The following is a 23,490-nucleotide window of genomic DNA, read 5'->3' as shown; positions in this document are numbered from 1 at the left end:
CAGTATGATTTTGTTCTAGCACTGCAATATTTTTTTCTTTTCTGAAAGAGTGCCAAGGTATTCTCAAGCACTTTGCTGTCTCCTACTTTTAACTATTCCATGTGATTGTTTCATAGTCATTAAATTGGATGAAGAGGGGTGGAGCAAGATGACTGACTAAAGACACTGGTCACCAGATCATCTCAGAAAGTAGAGAAAGTTTTAGATTAAATACGTATATGTAACTCAGGTATAATTCTGAGGGAAAAGTGCCAGAACCTGACAGAGATTCTACAGAAAGAAGTTCCAGAACAGAACAAGGAGCAAGATTTCAGCAGAGATTAATCCCTGAGAAACTTGGAATCCTGTCGTATTGGGCGTCAAGGTTGCAGTTCCCTGAACCCAGTTGACTTGGTTTGAGTATTTGGCTGATCTAGAAAGTTCAACTGAGGCAAGGCAGTCATTGAAAGTAAAAATGAATGGAAACTGCAAAATAAAACTGGAGCAGCACAGACAGTGTGACTAGAGAGCAAAAGGAACCTGCCCAAGTCTCAGCGTAACAAAGAGAAATTTCATTTAGGAAGAACAGAGAGAAAGTTTAGAGCACTTCTAAAGGGAGTTGGAAGTGGGTCTCCCTCATGATAGAGGGAAGGGGAAAGAGACAAGAGGCAAAGGACTACAGGGATATAAATACTCTCTCCACTTAAAATTGGTTGCAAGTCTTTCATTGGCCTCTCTGCACCTCCAGGCAGTATTCCCCTTTCCTATTGGTCATTGATTGTCTATTTCTACTGGTCATTGGTTATCTATGTTACTTAATACCCCCTTTCTTATGGTCCCTCCAGACATCCTGGTTCTGCAGGCCAGGCTTCCCTTCCATGCCCCTTGAAGCCCCTTTCTCAGTGTTCCTTCTCAGTGGAAATGGTAGGTGAGAGTTTTGTTTCTCCTCTTCTCACCCCCTCCAGCAGACTACAGGCTCCCAAGCTGCTAGAGAGAGTTCCTCTACCTTCATAGGCCAAAGCTGCTGCTCCCAGTAAATGGGGAGCTTCTTGAGAACAAAACACACGGCTGTCAGCCCCATCAGGGTCACTCCTCACCACAGTCCCCAGCTGAGGCAGTGAGCACCATACTGCTTCTCCACCCAATGTGTGTCAATGTCTTCCCCAGAGAGCTTCAGCCCATCAGTTCTCATGTCACTGGTCACAGACATTTCCAACTTGTTCTCAAACTGCAGTGACCATAGGGGACATTGAGTTCCCAGGGATCTCTGTGATCCCAGACTTTAGACACTCCAGTTGGGCTGCCTTCAGGAGAGAGGGACAAGGGGCATCAGAGTACTGCTCTCCTCCATTCAGACTCTTGTCTACCCCCTCCCCCTCCCTTTCCCACCCATTGGTGCCAAGCAACAGTTCCCATGTGAGTCTGCACAGGTGTATTAAGGGACAATTGAGCCAGGGCTCTCAGGAGTAACTGCTTCCCCTACGTTGGTATGCCCACCAAAAAAGGATTCTAGAGAGAGGGGTTCACATATTTCCTCTCAAAGACCTGCAGTGGACCAAGGGGGACTTGGAATGTGAGCTCTCTACCCACTAACCCTCCTGGTGCAGCTCATCTGGCTGATCCAGCAGAGCAGGACATACCCAAAGCAAAGGAACATTAAGCCTTCTTGAGCACTCCATGGGCAACATAGAATTAGCATACTTCTTTCTGGCATAGTCAGGGATTAGACTTGGGGGATCAGAGGAAAGGTTCACAGGCTAGATTTCATATCCTTAGGACTCAATTATGGTGTTTAGGGGCATGAAGGAGAAATTTGTAAACTAATCTTGGGAAGTGAGGGAGTCCATGAAGGCAGAATTAAAATGAGAGTGCAGTGTGGGTTTGAGTTACATTGCACTTTTTGATCACCCCTTCACAAACAAGAAAGTGATACTTTTGTCTGGGGCAGGATATCAAGTAGGGAAGCTCCCGGTCTGCATTGCCATTGTGGGCAAGCTTGGTTAGTTTGGGTAGCTGTGTATTGCCAAACACTGGAAGGAGGTCTGCAGGGCAAAGGGAAGAGGGAGAAGAGCAAAATTCACTCCTCTCTGTCACTTTGTGAATTCTAGATGGCCTCTCCCCTAAAAACAGACTTTCTGGCTTAATAGGGCTACTTCAGCCCCTTCCTGGTGGTTTTCCTCAGTGGTCTGGGAGCTGACCCCCGACCTCTGCTAAGACAGCTCTAGTGCTTAACCTTTGTGGAGCCTGAATGCAGGCTCATCTGACACAGCCCCACCCAGCCTCACTCTTCTACCCACCTCTGCTGTGGTGAGGAACAAGGAATATTGCTGCTCCTCACTCACCACCTGGGGAATTTGGGTGCTTTTCTTGATTAATTAGAGCTGGTTTCCTGATTGACATCCCAGGTCCCCCAAAGCACTGCTGCATCTGGCTTTTTCCTGCAAATGTCACCTACTGGAAGGGAGGACAACTTGCATAGCCTATTACAGCATTTACTGATTTAATCATACAGAGCATGGCTGATTCTTACCCATAAGCATCATCTATTGACTCAGAGGTTAAACTGGGTGTCCCAATATAATGCTTAATGTTAAGAAGACCACATGGTTGAGGAAAGAGAAAGGATTTCAAATACCTCAAACATTTCTTGTCAACAAGAGAGGATCAGTCTGTCTAGGCATCTCAGCATCATAGTATACAAAGAACTAATATTTGAGAAAACCACCACACTAAGGATATGTATAACCAAGATATCCATTCAGAGCCCAGACCCCCATCAAATTACCCACAAACAAAACCAAAGTCCTTAACCAACATATGCTATAGACGCACCCTTAAGAGTGTAGAAAGGAAAAAAAAGGCCCATCTAAACAAAAGAAAATTCCCAAACCAGAAGCAACACCTTCTCTGGATGAGAAGAAACCAGCACAAGAATTCTGAGAGTATGTAAAGTCAGAGTGACAGACACCCCCAAAGAATCACACCAGCTATATTAGCAAGGGATCCCAACTAAAATGAAAATACTGAAATGACAGATAAAAAATTCCAAATATGAATTATAAACAAACTCAATGAGATCCAAGAGAAAATGGAAAACAAACTCAAAGAAACAAAAACATGCAGAAAATGAATGAAAAATTTACTAAAGAGACAGACATATTAAAAAAAATAGAACTTCTGGAAATGAAAATTTCATTTAGGAAAATACAAAACATAGTGGAAACTTTTAAGAATGGACTAGACCAGGCAGAAGAAAGAATTTCAGAGCTTGAAGACAACTTTTTCAATTTAACACAGTTGGTCAAAAATAAATACTTGGTCTAGTTAATTTTTAGGAACTATGCAGAAATCCTTGTGATCTTTCCCTTTTTACTTCTTATCATATGTTAACGAAGTAGAAACCATTAACAGGATGATTTGTCTTTGTTAAAGTTATTTACATTTTCCAATCATACTGTAAGACAAAATATATGTCTTTTGTCCATGCTACTTCCCTGTACTGTCTAGGCATCTCAGCATCATAGTATACAAAGAACTAATATTTGAGAAAACCACCACTACTTCCCTGTAGACAATTCTCTTGGGATACTATAAAATAAAGCTGATTTTGTGCCTTGAGGCTGGCTGCAGCCATCAGCTGAGTCAGACTCCCCACCCCATCTTTTGTCTCTGTGTCTTGTGTTATATTTTCCTCAATCCCCATTGCTTCCACTCCCATTCATTCCCCTTCTCTGAGCAGGCTTGCAAAACTGATTAATTAACTTCCACAAGTGAAGGAGAAATGAAGTCTACCCCAGGCAAGCAAACACTAAGGGAATTTGTCACTACCAGACCCATCCTACAGGAAATGCTCAATAGTGCACTATATATACAAAAACAAAATATATACCAACCAGTATAAAAACACCCCAAAGTTATAGCACATAGCTCCTGTAAAAAAATTGCACAACTAGGAAAACAAAATAATGAAGTATCACCCAACATGAACAGAACAACATCCTACATCCTAAGACTAGACATGAAAGGTCTGAATAGTCCACTTGAAAGAGATAGACTGACTAAATAGATGAAAAAATACATCCAAGTATTCTGTCTCCAAGATGTATATCTAAATCACAAAGACTCACACAGACTCAAGTTAATAAGATGGGAAAAAATATTCCACACAAATGGAAACCAAAAGCAAGGAGGTGTAGCAATTCTCATATCAGATAAAATACACTTGAAATCAACAATGGTGAAAAAAATAGTCATTATATGATGGTGAAGGAAGTAACTCAACGAGAAGATATAACAATTCTACAGATACATGCATGTAATACAAGAACTCCCAGTTTCATAAAATAAATTCTTCTAAAGCTAAGCAAAAAAGTAAACAGTAGCATCTTAATTGTGAGAGATTTAAACACTTCACTAACAGAATTGGATAGATCATTGATGCAGAAAATGAATAAACACTGGACTTAAACAGAACTTTAGAACACATGGACCTACAGACTATTACAGAATATTCTTCTACCAAAAAACTACTGAATATATAGTTTTCTCATCAAAACACGGGACATTTTCCAAGAATGATCATATCTTAGGCCATGAAACAAGTCTCAGCAAATTCAAAAAATTGAAATCACACCATGTATTATCTCCTCTGTTGAAGATAAGTTCACTACAGATATGTGGATTTATTTCTGGGTTCCCTATTCTATCCCATTGGTCTGTGTGTCCTTCTATGCCAGTACCATGCTGTTTTTGTTACTATCACCCTGTAGTATAATTTCAAGTCATGTACTGTGACTCTACACATTTTATTCTTTTTGTTCAGGATGACTTTGACTATTTTTGGTTTTCTGTGGTTCTATATAAATTTTAGGATTATTTTTTCTATTTATGTGAAGAGTGTCTTTGGTATTTTGATGGTGATTGCATTGAGTTTGCAGATTGTTTGGGTAGTATGGACATTTTAACACTGTTGATTCTTCTGATCCCTAAGCATGGAATATCTTTCCATTTTTCTGTGTCCTCTTCAACTTCTTCCATCAATATTTTATAGTTTTCATTATAGAGATCTTTCATTTCTTTGGTTAAGTTTATTCCTTGGTATTTTATTTTATTCATAGCTATTAAAAATGGTATTACTTTCTTGGTTTCTTTTTCTTATGAATGTTTTCATGTAAAAATACTACTGATTTTTAGCATTACTGTGTTTATCAGTTTTAATAGTTTTGGGGTGGAGTCTTTAGGTTTTTCTAGATATAAGATATTATCTGCCAATAAGGCTAATTTGATTTCTTTCTTTCCTATTTGGATGCCCTTTATTCTTTCTCTTTTCTGATTGCTCTAACTAGCATTTCCTGTACTATGTTGAATAACAGTGGTGAAAGTAGGCATCCTTGTTTTGTTCCAGATCTTAGAGGAAAGGCATTCAGTTTTTCCCCATTCTGGATAATGATAGCTGTGGGACTGTCATATATGGCTCTTATCATGTTAGGTAAGTTCTACTATGCCCAGTTTTGTGAGAGAGTTTGTATTATGAATTCTATCAAATTCTTTTTCACCATCATCTGAAATGATCATAACGCTTTTTGTCCTTTGTTGTGTTGATACGATGTGTCACTCTGATTGACTTCTGTATGTTAAGCCATTTTTGTCTCCCTGGGATGAATTCCACTTGATCATGATGGATATTCTTTTTAATGTGTTGTAGATTCAGTTTGCCAGTATTTTTTGAGCATTTTTGCATCTATATTCATCAGAGAGAGAGATATTGGTCTATAGTTCTCATTTTTTTATTTTGTCGTTGTCTGTTTTTGGTATTAGGGTGATATCAGTCTCATAAAATGAATTTGAGAGTATTTCCTCCTTCTCAATTTTTTTTGGAATAGTTTAAATGGCATTGGTGTTAGTTTTTCTTTGAATGCTGCTTACAATTCAGCAGTGAAGCCATTGGTTTTGGCCTTTTATTTATTTCTTGATGGAAGACTTTATTATTGTTTGTATCTCCTCACTTGTTATTGGTTCATTTAAATTTTGGACTTCTTCCTGGTTTCGCCTGGGTAGGTTGTACATGTCTATGAATTCACCCCTTTCTTCTAGGTTTTCCAATTTATTGGCATATCGTTGCTTATAGTAGTCTCTTACGATCTCTTGGATTTCTGCAGTATTAGTTGTAATGTCTCCTTTTTATGATTTTATTTATTTGGGTCACTTCTCTCTCTTTTTGTCCTTAGTATAGCTAAAGGTGTGCCTATTTTACTGATCTTTTGCATTTTTATTTCAGTTTCATTAATTTATGCTGTCATATTTATTATTTCTTTTTTTCTACTAATTTTGTTCATAGGGTTTTGTTTGCTTTTGCTTTTCCAGTTCTTGGGGATGCATTATTAAATAGTTTATTTGAAGCTTTTCTACTTTGCTGATATAGGTACTTATTGCTATAAATTTTCCTCTTATTACTGTTTTTTCTGTATCCCATGGATTTTGATATGTTATGATTTTCATTTCCATTTGTTTCAAGAAATGTTTTAATTTCCTTCTCAATCTCTTCATTGACTCAGGAGCACATTATTTAATTCCTATGTGTTTGTATATATCCTAGTGTTCTTCTTGATATTGATTTTCAGTTTTACTCCACTGTGGCCAGAGAACATATGTTATATAATGTCAATTTTTATGAATTTCTTGAGACTTATTTTGTCACCTAACATATGATTTATTCTTAAGAATGATCCATGAACTGAGAAGAATGTGGATTCCACAGTTGTTGGATGTAATATTCTGTAAATATCTATTAGGTCCATTTGGTCTACAGTGCGATTAAGCCCAATGTTTCATTTTCGATTTTCTGTCTGATCTGTCCAATGTTGAAAGTTGAGTGCTAAGGTCGTCATTGATTATTCTACTGGGGTTTATCTCTCTCTATAGCTCTGATAATATTTGCTTTATACATCTGGGTGCTACAGTGTTGCATGAATATTTAGAATTGTTATACCCTCTTGCTAAATTGACAAATTTATCATTATATCATGCCTTTGTCTCTTTTTTACAGTTATTGTCTTAAAATCTATTTTACCTGACAGAGTATAGCTACTTCTGGTCCGTTTTAATTTCCCTTACATGCATCTTCCTTGTCTTTATAGGTGAAGTGTTTTCCTTGCAGACAACACATATAGTTGGCTCTTGTTTTGTTTATCCATTCAGGCACTCTTTGTATTTTGATTGTAGAGTTTAGTTCATTTACATTCAATGTTATTATTCATAGGTAACGATTTCTTACTGCCATGGTTGTTCTGTGGTTCTCTCTTTCTTCTTTACTTCCTTCCTCTCTTCCTTTTTTAAAAGTGATTTTCTCTAGTAGTGTGTTTTAATTTCTTGCTTTTTATTTTTTGTGTATCTATTGTAGGTTTTTTGATTGGAGGTTATGATGAAGTTTCCAACAAACATATTAAAATAAATTATTTTAGACATACAGCAACTCTGCTCACAAAAACAAGCAAAGATAAATTTAACAAATTCTACTCTTTAATTCCATCCCCTCCACTTTTTAACATTTTTGTTGTTTCCTTTCAAATCTACTATCTCATACTATCTATGAGAAAGTTGTTATTTTTGGTATGTTTGCCTTTTAGTCTTCCTACTGAAGATGTAAGTGGCTTATACAAAGCAATTACATCAATAGTCTTTTAGATTTATATTCTTATTGTTACCACTGAGGTATATACCTTCAGAAAGTTTTTATGGTTTATTAATGTCCTGTCCTTTCAGCATTTCTTGTAGGACAGTTCTGGTGTTGATGAAATCACTTAATTTTCTCTTGGACAGTTTTTATTTCTCCTTCATGTCTGAAGATTATTTTTGTAAGATATAATATTCTAATGTTAAGGTTTGTTTCCTCCAACACTTTGAATATGTCATACCACTCTCTCCTGGCTTGTAAAGTTTCCACTTAGAAGTCTGCTGCCACTATATTGGGGCTGCTTTTTATGTTATTATTGTTGTTGTTGTTATTTCCCTTAGGACCTTTTCTTTGTCCGTGACATTTGGTCTTGATTATAAAATGACATAAGGTATCCTTATTTGGGTTAAATCTGTGTGATTTTCTATGACCTTGTACCTGAATATTGGTATCTTCCTCTAGGTTTCGAAAGTTCTCTGTTATTTCTTTAAATAAACTTTCTGCCCCAGTCACTCTTTTACCTCCTCTTTAAGGCCAATCTTAGATTTGTTCTTTTGAAGCTACTTTCTAGATCTTGTTGCTATGGTTCATTCTTTTTTATTCTTTTCTTTTATCTCTTCTTACTGTGTATCTTTAAATAGCCTATTTTTCAAGCTTACTAACTCTTTCTTCTGCTTGGTCAATTGTGCTGTAAGAGACTCTGATTCATGTCTAAGTTACTGAATTTTTTTTTTAATTTCAGAATATTATAGGGGTACATATGTCTTGGTAATCTGCTTTTGTACATTTTAAGTTAATGTTATAAGTGTTCCCTTCACCCAGAGCATGTTATCTTTTGATTGTGTTCTTAGCTGTGCAAAAGCTTTTTAATTTGATCAGGTCCCATTTACTTATTTTTGTCATTGCTGTGATTGTTTTTGGGATATTCTTCATGAATTATTTTCCTAGGCCTATATTTATAAGAGTTTTTCCATAATTTTATTCTAGGATTCTTATGGTTTCCTGCCTTAGGTTTAAGTTTTTTATCCATCGTGAGTTAATTTTCTTTTTTTTTTTACATCAGAATTTTTTTTATTTTTTATTTTTTATTGTTGGGCATTCATTGAGGGTACAATAAGCCAGGTTACACTGATTGCAATTGTTAGGTAAAGTCCCTCTTGCAATCATGTCTTGCCCCCATAAAGTGTGACACACACCAAGGTTTTGTGAGTGGTGTGGATCTTGTTTCAGTCTTTTACATGTGGCTATCCAGTTTTCCCAGCACCATTTATTAAACAGGGATTATTTTACCCAGTGTATGTTTTTATCTGTTTTGTCAAAAATCAAAGGAAAATATAAAGATCATTTCATCTGAGTTCTCTGTTGTGATCCATAGGTCTATGTCTTTGTTTTTGTGCCAGTACCATGCTGTTTTGATTACTATAGCTTCATAGTATAGCTTGAGGTCTGATAAAGTGATGCCTCCTGGTTTGTTCTTATTACATAAGGTTGCATTGGCTATGTGGGGTCTTTTCTAGTTCCATACAAAGTGTAGAACCATTTTTTTAAATAGATCTGGGGGAAATGACTTTGGCATTTTAATGGGGATTGCTTGAATCTATAAATCACTTTGGGTAGTATAGCCATTTTAACAATGTTGATTCTGGGGGCCCATGAACATATGTTTTTTTCCATCCATTTCTATTCTCAGTGTTTTCTTTCTTCATTGTTATATGGTTCTCCCTATAGAGGTCTTTCACCTCCTTAGTTAAATATGTTCCTTCGTATTTTATTTTTGTTTGTTGCTACTATGAAAGGTACTATGCATTTAATTTGATTTTCAGCTTGACTGTTGTTGGCGTATATGAAAGCTATTGATTTGTGTACACTGATTTTGTAATCTTCATTATTTCAAACTCTTCGTTAAAATTCTCTGATAGACTTCAGAATTTCTTCTCTTTGTTGTCTTGAAGTTCATCAAGCTTCTTCAGGACAGTTATTTTGAATTATTTGTCTAAAAAGTAACGTATCTCCATCACTCCAGAATTGCTCATGGTACCTTATTTAGTTTATTTTGTGAGGTCAAGTCTTCCTAGATGTTATTCTTGATGCTTGTGGATGTTTGTTAATGTCTGGGCATTGAAGAATTAGGTATCATTTTATTCTTCACAGTCTAGGCTTTTTTGCACCTGTCTTTCTTGAGAAGGCTTTCCAGGTATTCAATGGAAATTGAGTATTGTGGTCTAAGTCTCTGGTCACTGCAGCCGTTTTAGCAATTGGGGTGTCCCAAATTCACTAATGCTGTGACTCTTGCAGACTCCTGATGGAAATTCTTTGGAGAGGCTGGGTAAGATGTAAGAGAATTCCCTGAATTACCAGGCAAAGTCTCTCACTCCTTGTCTTGGGCTGCTGAGGTTGAGGGAGGAGTGACAAGGGCATTTTCTTATGGCCATCAGCATCAGGCCCCACTTGGAGTCAGTCTAGTTGCACCCAAAGCCAGTGGTGACTATTGCCTGGCTACCTCTGATATTTATTCAAAGTCCAAGGTTTCCTTAGTCAGCAGATGGTGAATCCTTTCAAGACTGCTCTTTAAGGTAACATATTTCCCTCTGGCTCAAGGTGTGTCCAGTAATGTCATCTAGGAACTAAGGCCTGGACTCAAGGGCCTCAGGAGTATGGTATTTTATTTTACCTTGGCTGAGCTGCTACCCAAGTTGCAAAACAAAGTCCTCTTTTCTCTAAGTGGAATAAGACTCTCCCTGAGCCATGCTGCCTAAAGTTGGGGGAGGAGCGACATAGGCACTGCCTTGGCCACAGCTGCTAATGCCTCACTCAGGTACTCCAAGTTCACTGGCTCTGATCCAGAACAGCCACAGGGATTGCCCCAGGACTGCAGCCCTTGTGCCCTGACTTCAGTATGAATTTAGAGCTGTTTGTCTGCCAGTGGTGGGGCTAGCAGGGAACTTGGGCTCAGAGAGGAGGCTTTCCCCTTGGCCAAGCTGGTCAGATGCTCCTTCCATGGGCACTGGCACAATTCTGCTCTGTGCTGTGTTGCCCTGGCTCTGACTTTCAAAGCAAAGCCCTACAACTGCTTTACTCTCTCTCCTCTGGGCATACAGATCCTGTTTCCACTTAGCAGGCTGGCAGGGGCACTGCTGGGGGCTGGGGGAGGGGTGGCATAGGCAAAGCAAGGTTATCTTTTCTGTCTTCTGTCAGAGCCTCTTTCCTTGACATGTTATAAACAGATAGCATGGTTACTCACCTGATCTTTGGTTCTTCTGAAGGTGCCTGTTGGTGTGAATAGCTGAATTAGGTGTTCAGGTGGATGGATGATCACTGGAGGTTTCTGTTCACCATCTTGCTTTGCCCTCCTGCAAGATAAACTCTTCCAATTTGTTGGCCCCTGCCTTCACTCAATATTTCTGCAATGGCACAACTATAATATTTACAAATAATTTAGTAAAGCTGAACTTAACAGTTTATGGCTTCAATTTTCAAAGAACTATTTAATTTTTTAGTGAGTTATTTCCTTTTTTTTTTTTTTTTTTAGGGACAGAGTCTCACTGTACGGCCCTCGGGTAGAGTGCCATGACGTCACACAGCTCACAGCAACCTCTAACTCTTAGGCTTACGCGAGTCTCCGGAGCAGCTGGGACTACAGGGGCCAGCCACAACGCCCAGCTATTTTTTGGTTGCAGTTTGGCCAGGGCTGGGTTTGAACCTGCCACCCTCGGCATATGGGGCCGGCGCCCTACTCACTGAGCCACAGGCGCCACCCAAAGGCTGGGGTTATAATCACCAAGACAGTATTCAGGAGGCTCTCACTGAGAGAGGAAATGACTTCTCAAGATTCCTTTACAGTGCTCAAAGTAGGGCTGGGCTCGCAAAAGTCAAAGCCATGTGTACTGTGCCTCCCCCAAAGTGAAAGGAGTGAGCATCTGTGGGCAGAGTGTGAGGGGCAGCCCCCAGTGCCTTCTCCAATTTCTTTGAATGCAACAGAACTTCACAGAACTCAACATTCATTTGAAAATGGATTTGAGTGAGTAACAAAGCGAGTCACAACCTGTTTCAGTCTCTGACTGACTTTTATGAATTATTATACTACACTCTGGTTTTGGTGAGCACAAAATGAAGGACAATTTTTTTGTTGGGTTTATTTACATATTTATGTATTTGCTTACATAATGAAAGATAATTATGACTGTGTCTATGACGCTCATGACTATTCTCTATTCTACCTCAACCCTCCTCACCACCTTCCATCCTTTCTCCACCTCTATAACCCAACATCCCTTGAGTGACTGAGGACATGCATGCTGAAATTAGAATGACCAAGAAAGTTACCTCAACTCAGTGCCTTTTCTTTTCCTCTGTAAAATTGGGATAATTTCCTCATCTAACTCAGGATTTTTGTCATGAATAAAGGCAACAAGTATAATGCTTAGAACACTGCCTTGCTTCTGAGAAGTGCTCAAATAATATTTTTATAATTATCTATCACCTGTCTCTCTTCAACATAATTATTAGTAGTATTTACTACATTCCCTTTGTAGAATAGATTTTTCTAGGTCTTCAGTTGAAAGACACTATATAGTAAGATACTTAAACAGTTTTTTTCAAGCACTTATTTTAGCAATTATTTACAGATACTCTACTCATTTGTGTCTTATTTTCAAAAGACTTCAATTTTCTTTAAAAAATCTACACAAATCAGTTAACCTTAGCATGTGCTGTATCAGTGGTTCTCAACCTTCCTAATGCCACGACTCTTTAATACAGTTTCTCATGTTGTGGTGACCCCCAACCATAAAATTATTTTCATTGCTACTTCATAACCATAATTTTGTTACTGTTATGAACTGTAATGTAAATATCTGATACGCAGGATGTATTTGGGTGACCCCTGTGAAAAGGTCGTTCGACTCCCAAAGGGGTCGTGACCCACAGGTTGAGAACCGCTGTGCTAGATGGTTCATTCTACACTTAAATGATACAGAAACTCTGAAAAAATTATTATTCATGGGAATTAAATTTTGGGCTGTGAAAGATCTGTCTTTCACATCACTTTACCTTTTTGAACCACACTTTAGTTTTACATTCATTAAAATATTAAGTTAGAAATCCCTCATTAGGTGCTGGTTGTTACGAAATAAAAGCTTCCTTCTCTTTTTTAGGTGAGATTCTATCTTGTTCCATGTTTTAAATTACTATACACAAATAGTAAAACTTTACATAACAAAGTTTTAATTAGAATGGTTAATAACTATGATTTTGAAAATGTCTGAGTCAGCCTTAGTAATCATTAGGGAGTTTTGTTCCATACAAAATGCTTTATTTAACCTTCATGCCTTCATTCAGATAATTATACAAATGCATACAGTTAAAGGTTTAAACTCTATTTCAGTTCACAGCTCAATTCATAGGAAAGTTGAATACAGAAAAGCAATGCACCAACAGAATGTCTGAGACACCATTAAAAACAATAACACTTGTTCATTTAAATCTCTGAGAATAGACTGGAATAATCATCCTCTGAGAGAATCTCATTAGGAGGGTCTCCCTTTACATTATCATAGGGCAAAAAAAAAAAAAAATCACCATTTTACAGTAAAAGGAAAAAAGCTCTGAGTATATTTACAATACATACACTATACATAAATACAAGAACAACACTTACATAATATTAATAAACTTATAACAGGGGTCACCTAAACACTACAGAGTATATAAATGCAGAGGAAACTATTGGGAAATTAGACCTTTAGATAAGCTAGAGAAATAAATTTGCAATAAAAATTCTGAACAGAAAGTCAAAGGAAGATTAAGAACTCAACACAGTTGCTTGCCACCATCACTGGGGAGCTTTATGCTTCAATGGGTAGGACCTCCTCTGGGCACTCTAACTCTCTGGGGCCAGGGACCCAAGAGTATTTTGTAAAGTTGACATCCTAAGCTAAATCAGACGCAGCCCATCTATTCCATTCGCTGTTCAGAGGCTTCAGGCCTAGAATAACTGTTTTGTACACTAAAGGATGTTTTTGTATTTTTACACAGAAAGATCTTATGATCCAATCACCATGTAAAATGAGCTAAGTGTTCAGGAAAAGAAAAAAAGATGCCTGCTTGATTTGGCCAACGATGATGTTTTTCTTTATTCCCATGTATTTTTTCAAATATGACTGAGAGATTTATTCCAAAGAATATGACGTTAGAATTGATCCCCACACACCAAGAACAATGTCTAGACTACTACTAATTATAGCTAAGTCATTTTAAGTGGCAGGTGGGTATCTTAAAGGTGGTCTGTTCTCATCGTTTCACAACACAAAGTTCTGAGTACATTCTTCTATCGACAAACATGAATTTGCTGGTTTCTCTTTTTTTCTTAAATGAGCATGTTATGGTACACATAATTGTATTGTGATGCAGGATGACATAATACATAAGACGATGTTTTCCAGCTGGTTTTGTAAGTAGTTATCTCACATCCACAGAAAGTTGGTTTGCCATGTGATGCAATGCATCCCACATAGACACGAACAAAACAATACAGCCACCGCCCCATGGAGGGCACGGTGAGATTTTTAAAAATGAATCTTTAAACACAACAAATTGTAGACAGACAAGTTGATAGGAAAGAGCCTTGAATATAGGCACCAGTGCCCCAGTTCAACCACACCCATCCAATGTAAGAAAGTTTAAGGATGTAATCCCAAAATTCTGCCATAGGAAAACTAGAAGAGTAGGCAAAAGCATTTTCTATAAGTTTTTTTTTTTTTTTCTGTATCTTTGGAGCATGAAATTAGCAGAAAGGGAAGATATTGGTATGTCCCTAGAATATCTACTTTATGATCTGAACACTTTTACTACCAGATTTGTATCCAAATCCTACCTGCCCGATCACCCTCATTTCTGAACAAAAATGAATCTCTGTGAAAAGTCTTGGCTAACCTGCTTTGGAAAACATAGGATATAATTCATAAGGAGTCCGGAAAGAGAAAGTACGCAACCCATCTATTCCATTCGCTGTTCAGAGGCTTCAGCCCTAGAATAACTGTTTTGTAAACTAAAATGGGACTGTTTCTGTTATTCATCTCTTTTCAGCTCAAAGTTGTGGTTTTTGTTGCTGAGAAATTATTGCTTGTGAAATCCAATTGACTGAGAAGAGCCTCAGTCTGCAGAAGGTTGTGTATGAGGAACGCTCACTTTCAGCATGGAAGAGAGTTTGTTTATACAGGTTTTATCTCTTCCCACAGCCAAGTAACAGGGAGAAAAGACCTTAATTCAGGAGATTCATTTTTACAAACAGAAACACTAGGAGAAATGACATTCTCTTAATGTTTTCTAAATCCATTAGTACTTTCATGAATCAATACTATCAGAGACCTTGTTCTACACAGAAAAGAGGGAGGGATTTCATTTCTCTGATGTTGAACAGCTTATTACATAAGATGCAATTAAACTAACAATACTATCAACAAATTATTTATAAGGCTATTAGACATCTGAAAAGGAATGATCCATTATTCTCTCTTTGCTTGTAATCTGAAGGTTTGTGATTGTCACCACGTTCACAACTGCCCATTCACAACTGCCAAGATGGGGCTCTGATGTTAAAAACTAGTTCCACGGAGCTAATGTCAAATGCACCTGAAGCAGATTTTACAGATCTATATTAGTGGAAAAGCATTTATTATATACACAAAGAAGTATGCAGGACTGAGAGAACCAACTCGTGCTACCAAGATTTGATGACTTGGGAGTTCCAAGCCAGACATTAAGGAGAAAAATGACAAGTTCAAGGAGATATCTGGTTGTTTTTGTTTATAATGATCCCTCATGCATGACTGTCCAGGAGAGGTCTGATTTCAAATACTCTGGATGAAATAATTTGTAATCACATCTCAATATTTTACTTGGAAATCACAATGACTAGGCATGCGTGCTGCCTGTAATAAACTACTTGGCCATACAGGAGGGCGGCTGCTAGGAAGCCATGTGCAGTATAGTACAGGAGAAAGGATACGGCCTCACAGCCTCTTCTGTGTCCATGAACAACTCAGCCATCCTTTCCGTGCCTGTTTCCCACCCATAAAATGCTGAACTGCTGTACAGAAATTGGGGGTAATGTAGCTAAAAATTGCCTAGCCTAGCGCTTGGCACATAGTGTTTAATAAAGAATAGCTTTTATTTTCACTGTTTGCTAACGTTATGACCTTTCAAGGTATTTTAATACTTTCAGACAACTCGTGAAAAGCAGCCCTGTGAGAAGACTTGACTTCCATGAGATTAAGGAACCCAGAATCTTTCCTAAGACACTTAGTTATTTTACCCCCAACTGGGTACCCATCCTTCTCTCTTGCCTCCTTTCTGAAACCTGGAGGAGAAAACAGTGGCTGGTTTTCAAGGCCCAGGGTCTGGTGAGCACTGCCCATGGCAGTAGTCTCTACTCTCGAAGTCTGAGTGTTTAATCACAGCCGTCATACTTTTAAAATTGCTCTTACCAAATGTTTGGCTCTCAAAGAGTATAATTTCAGTGATAGCCTCAACAGCTTGTTTGTGTGAATTTGTGCTTTAAGATGGCAGGGTTGGAAAATTTCCAGAGGTCATGTCAATTCACATAATCTCTTTGCTTATTTTCATCCATGACTCTACTTTTATCTCTGTTTTAGCAGTAAAACAATTACAGGAAACACCTGTGAAGTTCTAAATGTAAATTTTGGGGACTCACTGCAAAACTGGTTGAATAGTTCCTAAGTATCAGTAGTACTTCAGTAGACTTTTGGGGGAGAAATACTCAGCATGCATTCCAAAATGGTTCTTAGGTGATAATAGGAAGTATTACAGGAAAAGAGAACGAAAAAACATAAAATGAATTTGTGCATTTGATATAGGTAGATAAAATAAAACAAATATCCTTCAGTCTTTTGCTTAAAATAAATTGGCATTTTTAACTAAACGAAAGTTTATGAGCTATACATACTGCTTTATAAGTTAGAGGCAAATCATGGTTTTAACCAATTATAATTATCATATGCCTTTCTGTACACTGAAGATAACCTTTATGTTCGGATCTGCATTCTTACATTCTGAAAGTTAGAAAGATCTAATTAAAAAAGGAGGTAAAGGAAATAAGATTAGGCATATTTAAATGACATAAAAGTTTTTTTGTGGATATATAAACAGATTCAATTTACTATGTGTACATATTTACTCAGTGTATGTGCTTTCAAAACATGTAGGAAAAACTCAGTCTGATGAAGAATTATTGCTACGTAAAAGTACAGGAATATCTCATTGGTCATCATATTTATTGACAGGCACTTTCAGCTTTTAATTCATTTCTGAAAATGGGCATTGGCTTATTCCTATTGCCATTATAGACTCATTTAACACGTGGCCATAACCAGCACTTAATCTCATCAACATGTAGCTACACCTAAAAGCAGTCCCTCTGGAATTAAACAGGAATAAATAGCTGCATGGTTTTTCTTTTTGTTCAAGAACCACTTTGTTGAGGAGGAAGATAACCAAGAAAAAAAAAAGAACAACTGCAAAATGCTCCTCTTTAGTACAAGTAAAGTCAGGTGCAACTGTTTCCCCCTTTTCAGGAACAGACATTACTGGTTTGGAATCAATTGTCTGCAACTTAAAATGACTTTATTGTATTTTAAATCCTCCTGGCTAAACCATGACAAGTGGACACTCCATTCTCACAGAGCATGCGCTCTGACAAAGAGGAACAGAGTTCCCACGGCAATATCACTCATTGTAAGATATACAAGGCATATCTGAACAAGTGTTTTTTTTTTTTATTATTTTGATGAAAACTAGAAGCTCTTTTTTTTCCAACATACTTCATCAAACTATTTACAACCTCTGTAAAATTTGTCAGTTCGAAAATACTTTTTCCACTATCACATGTTACGAGTACAGTAAAATATCTTCACTCTATTTTCTTAAAGATGCAGTATCCTTCTATTCCATTTTCTTATGAAAATCTGAATTTTTATTGCGATTGCTCAGTATTTAGCATATTTAAAGTACCAATGGATGTGAGTTTCTATACGGACATTACTCTCTAATGAAACTGTGAAAATATAGCATTTTAATTTTATGTACATTTCTTAACTATAAAATGCAGGCAGAGCCATATATAGTATGATAAGCTGATTGCCTAAGAAGGTAAATATCTGACATTTTCTAGACAGCACGGATTATTATAAATTCTTTCTTTTAAAAAAGTTCTTTGTTGATATTTATTAACCCACTGGTTGCTGCATATACAGATGTATACACACGTGTGTGTTAGGATTTTCTGTTAAGTGGAAGGCGGTGTAGGGAGGGGTAGAAATGTCATATGGAAGGTATGACTTCCAAATCCCTTTTCTAAACTAAGGCAAATCAAACTAAAAAAGACTTATGGGATGTACTTCCTCAGAAAAACTAAAGGAAGCTATTTAGTTAATGATTGTTATACCAGAAAGTACACTGAATTGCTAAGTTTACAGGCATCAGTAAAGAGCAAAAATCTGAGATTGGATTATGAACTATGAACATTAAGGCTTTCTGGGCCTGTTATGATTCCTAAACGTTACCTCACATTCAGTCCCCTACACAAAGACTGGAAGATGGATGCTGGTATTCTTAACACTGATTAATTTCTGCCAATCCTCACTGTAAATGCTACTACACCTTTACAGTAACATGATGGCTACACTTCTGAGCAGTCATTAACAACATAACAAAGGCGTATTATTACATTTGAAGGCCTCACCTCACCAGATTTCTTGAATTGCAGCTTTGGTAAGCATAATAAATGAAGTACAGAATAAGGAATACTGCATCTTTATCCATATACAAGCACATGTTATCTTTCTAATGAACTGATTTCAAAGTGCAGAATTCTATTTATGTTTAAAACACAAATGGCAACTTGAATATAAAGAGTTGCATAAAAATGAACACAATCTTTGCCTAAGCTATTTCAAATTCCAACCATCATGAAAATGGCCTTTCTAATCCCCTAGAACCAGCATTCTTAAACATTACTGCATTTTTTAGTTTTCCCCCTCCATCTTCCTATTTCCCACTTAAATGTTAAAGTGAATAAAAAGTGCTCATTTTTTTAAAAAAATGTGGTTTACGTTGTTATCCAACTGCTTTTGAAAACAAATGTTCTGTAGTGTTTTGTAAAAGTGATGCCAGGCAGGGGTATAGTCTTTATGGTAAAGCCACTGGAAATTGTCTAACTACCTTCGAATTTAAGACAAGTTACCAAGCAGCCTTCTCAGAGTCTGTACACAGCTGACAGGGTGAGGATACAAGTGGATGGGAAGTGTCAATCTTCTTCCAGACAACTCAGAATCAGAATTTGAAAAGGGAACTCTTAAAACCTCAAAGCCTGAACCTCATAACTTTACAAATAATATAACTCCCTTCAAACCAATCTCTACACTGCCCAGAGAGAGGTGACTGCGGCTGCTTAAGCTGTTCACAGTTTTATGTGGATAAGTCCTCGACCATGCACGCACGCCCAGCTACAAAGTGAACTGCTTCCAATTGAAAACCAAAGAATGGCTTCTACTTAGGGAACAACTGACAGGTTCTTTAGCAACCCCTTTGCTGTTGCTCATCACGCACTGTGCTTTTTAAAAGACCCTCGAAATGGACGTGGGATGGAATGGAGCCTTCTGCATGTCTGAAGACATCTCCTTCTGGCCCAAACCACTTTTTCTTTTCTGTGGAGAAAAAGTTTCAGAAAACTCACCCAGGGGAATTTGCGATGTCCCAAGCTAGATCAGGGACTCATTCACTTTCTTGTGCTTGGACCCCTCAGAGCAGCGGTTCTCAACCTTCCTCATGCCGCGATGTGTTTTCATTGTCACAAAGGAAGGGGTCGCGACCCCCAGGTTGAGAACTGCTGCCTTAGAAGTGTCGCCGTTAGGGGGAAATGGCAGAATGCGACGGCACGCTCATTGTCTCCTCTCGGTCCGATCGCCACCTTCCGAGGATGAGGAGGAAAAGCTCCCTTGCCCTAGTTTTTCCTACGTTACTAAAGAAATGCAGTTCTTTCAGTTCTGTGCTAAAGTTAACCAAGCTGTCACTCAGGATGCTTCCACTGCCTGTCAGATTTATGAATCTCCAAAACTGAGTCTACCTGCAATACTCTGAAGACAACTCTCAGCAGAGAAAAGGACCGACTCTTCTCCTGAGAGCAGGCAGAGCTCCAGCAAACCTACACTTCACTTGAGTGATTCACCTACTACCTGCCAACTAGGTTCTGGGGCGAGCGTCAGGGGTTCAACAACTAAGCAGGAACCAGTACTGGCACGTATCAAGAGACCTTTTTCTATCATGAATAATCACAGGCAAGGTGAAGTAGGAATTGCATACAGTACAGATAACAAACTGTCTAGGTGGTTAAAAACCCATTGGTTGGTGGGTAGGAGATTGTGTAGCTAAGGAAGCTATTTATCAACAGAATCGCAGCCCTTGTTGGAGGGAAATGGCCTGATAAATTTTTCAGGACTGGCAGATGATACAGGGCACATATTTTCGAAGCCAGAATTTGACCTAAAAATCATTATTCTGTTGCTTAACATTAAAAAAAAATTCCTTTTTAATACCATCCAACACAAATTATCCTTGTTTCAATGTTCATGGTTCTCGCTCTATCAGAATAAGATTATCTGAATTAAAAGATGATCCTGAAAAGGATAATTCTGCAACTGGAAATTATTTCAGAATGTCCCAAACATTTAAAAATGAGCTAGTAATATTGTGAGGTTAATTTGTGCAATTCCCCAAATCAAGTGTTTGTAATTAAAATATATTGCAAAGGTCTTTGAAGACCTTTTATATTTTAAGCTATAAAAAACTCTAACAACAACAACAACAACAAAATCTCACCAAGTCCCTCGGCCACACAAAGCTGGAAAAAAACTCAGCTTGTAGTGGGGACAAAAAATAGGATCATTTTTCTGAGAGAATGCTTGTTGGTGATGTATTGCTTTGTTTGCTGTACACTTCACCAGTTGCAAAGTTTCTTAATTTGGGGGGGATGGTGGGACCATACTTTCCTCTCATCCTCAGCACAGGATGAGTAAGATTCAATATCCCTGCAGATGCCAGAGCAGGACCCCTGGGTCCTGATACAGTTTAGGAAATGAAATCTGTATAGAAGAACCTCATGGAGAGTCCCTTACTCTTGGCTCTCCAAGACAGGAAACTAGCACCAGGTTGGGCTTTCTATGGGGAGCAGTCCCTTTCCACTGACTCAGCTCCAGGGACAACTGACCCATTAACTGAAGAGTTAATTCCTAGTTATGCCTCCCTTGCCTTTCTGGTCACCAAAATAACTGTTTTCAAACAAGAAAAGGGGAGCATAATCTTTAATTGTGGTACTCAACCAAGCAGGACAATGAACAGCAGCAGATTACCTCAGTGCTGTAAATGTAACCAAGACATCTGAAATGCTGGGGTGTTTTTTACAATCCCTTTAGTAAGTATGAAAATTGGTAACGTGAGTCCTCAGTGAAGTTATTGTAGGAAAGTTCTTTTATTCGTTATTGCTTTTCTCCTCAAGAGGCGCATTATTTCCATCTCTGCTTTTGTCTGATTTTTTCATGTTTACTGACTTTGCCTGGGCAGCCTCACCTCTTACCTTGGTGCCAGTGTGTCTAAGAAAGTTTTTTTCTCCCCCCGATTCCTTGTAATCAAATACTAGGGGCAGGAAGAGATGATGATGCCTGGGTGACAGAACACTGCAATTTGAAGTGGGGCAGTAGTTTTTTTAGACAGGCTCTTCCTATTCAACTATACAGGACACCTCTGTGCCAGTCCATGCCAGGGCAGAGACCAGGATGGCGAGACTTCAGCTGAAATGTCGCTGCCCCTCTGCTCAAACAGATGAACGAAACAGAATCAAAACAAAACAAAAACAATCAACGACACACAAATGAAAGATTCAATGTTGGTTCTCTTCAGGGCATGGCAGATCGACAAGTTACGAGTGACATCTGGCTGCCACCATGACTACTGCCCGGGCGGCTTGAGTGCCTCTTTATTCTCAGGTAATGGCACCTCTCCAAAAGCTTCTTCTTTTCTACTTTCATGCTGCTTGCTGGTAACAGATCGGATGTGTGTTCTAGCTTACTCAGACAGTAACTAAAAGTTCTGTAAAAAGGGGTTAAAGGGGCGGGATGATGAGAGAATCACCCAAATGTAAAAGGTCTTGCTCTAGCCATCCATTTGTGGCAGATGACCTTTAAGATATCAGTAACAAAATGTCTGACAGCTCAGAAAATGTACACGCTACAAACATCTGTAAATGGCAGAGTACACAGCACGGAAAACAATGCCTGTCTCTTCAGCAAGTGTGTCACTGAGCTCCCAGGCCAGTGTGAAGATGGTTCTCATGTAGCCATGATGGGGGTTACCTTCAGACCGAAAGGAGGCGCGTTCCTTCGTTCCTTCTTTTTCCTGCTCTGTTTTCAGACATCATGGGATTGGTGATGCCCTTTCGCGTTAACACTGTGAAGGGGATTCAGCCCTGCTGAATTGGGTGCCGCTAAGAGATCCAGCTCTTATGTCCAGCTGGACAGGCAGCATTCCTCACACCAGCATATGCCTCCGGCGGTGCAGGGCCAAATGATCTGACCGGGAAAAGCTGCGATCACAGTCTGCGCACTTGAACGGCTTCACTCCCGTGTGTTTGCGGTAATGCCTTGTCAGTTCATCTGAACGAGCAAACTTCCAGGTGCAGCCTTCCCAGGTACACTTGTAGGGTTTCTCTCCTGCAAGAAACAAAGGGACACAAGCTTTGATGTGCCATCACTTCTCCTTAACCATGCCAGCACTCTATTTTGGGAAACTGTCGTTCTCAATGAATTTTCCATTTGGTAACTCTTCGACCTCACTGTCCCAGCAGCAGGTCTGGGGTCAGACAGGTGAGGGTTTCAATCTCCTCTTTCCTGCTGTGACATCTGGCAAGTTAATTAACATTTGAGTCCTGGGTGATGACTTTGCCCACAAAATACCACAAGGTATACATTGACTACCACCGAATCTAATCACCATTGGGGGACTAAAAAGTAATTACCAGAGCCCTGTCAAATTTGAGTGGGCTCTAAGGCTGAAAGTCAAAAAGAATTATAAAAAGGCAGTCAGCAATGCTTTGTTTCAATACCACATTCCCTCCAAACCTGCATCACTTAGGTGGCTTAAGGATACTTTAGGACACAATGTCCATTTATCAGTCACTGAGTATATGCACACAATTTCATTACAAGATAAAGCACTCCTCTATCTCCAGAAATTAGGTATTAAGTATCATTCATCACAAATGTCTATTTTTGCTCACCCATTAGGAAAGAATCCTAGATAGCTTAGTAGTGTAAAGTTTAAATACATTTTTCAGAACTTTCAGAATTAGGGCAAGCCCTGAGGAATTATCAAGTTGGTGTGGGCCCTGAAACTCAGCAGAGAAAGACCGTCTGAAGAAGTATGTAATTTGACCAGGTCCCTCAGCCAACTTGTAAGGACAGTAAAATATGCAAAGCCTGTGCTGGGAAAAAGATACACTACCCATTGTCTACACGAGCTCCCAGGAGAAGCCGGACAATAGTTGACCCAGGTGAGTTGTATTCCTGGCTCTCATTCAGAATGGGTGCCCTGTCCCCATGCAACCCCACAAAAAATAGTCTCCAGTGTACTTCTTGGCCACACATGGCCTCTGGTGACAAGGGCCTAAAATAGGGAAGGGAGCTATTTGCTAATCTCCATGTATGGAGCAGCAAAGTGAGCACCGTTAACCCCATTTTACAGGTGAGAAAACTGAGGCTCAACACAGTAACTTA

The 23,490-nt window shown here is 38.6% G+C and overlaps 1 protein-coding gene across 6 annotated transcripts in view; it reads right to left on the bottom strand.

The window, feature by feature from the left end:
- Positions 1-12,940: 12,940 nt before the first annotated feature.
- Positions 12,941-23,490, bottom strand: part of KLF12 (KLF transcription factor 12) — a 490,726-nt gene continuing 480,176 nt past the window's right edge. For all 6 annotated transcript variants that reach the window (XM_053563730.1, XM_053563729.1, XM_053563731.1 and 3 more), the window contains one exon: positions 12,941-22,428. In XM_053563730.1, coding sequence (XP_053419705.1) covers positions 22,247-22,428 — 182 coding nt within the window. In that variant the 3' untranslated portion in view covers positions 12,941-22,246. The remainder of the gene's footprint in view (positions 22,429-23,490) is intronic.

This window comes from Nycticebus coucang, chromosome 15 (assembly GCF_027406575.1).
Source record: "Nycticebus coucang isolate mNycCou1 chromosome 15, mNycCou1.pri, whole genome shotgun sequence".
Lineage (NCBI taxonomy): Eukaryota > Metazoa > Chordata > Mammalia > Primates > Lorisidae > Nycticebus > Nycticebus coucang.
This window is presented reverse-complemented; position numbering and strand designations above follow the sequence as displayed.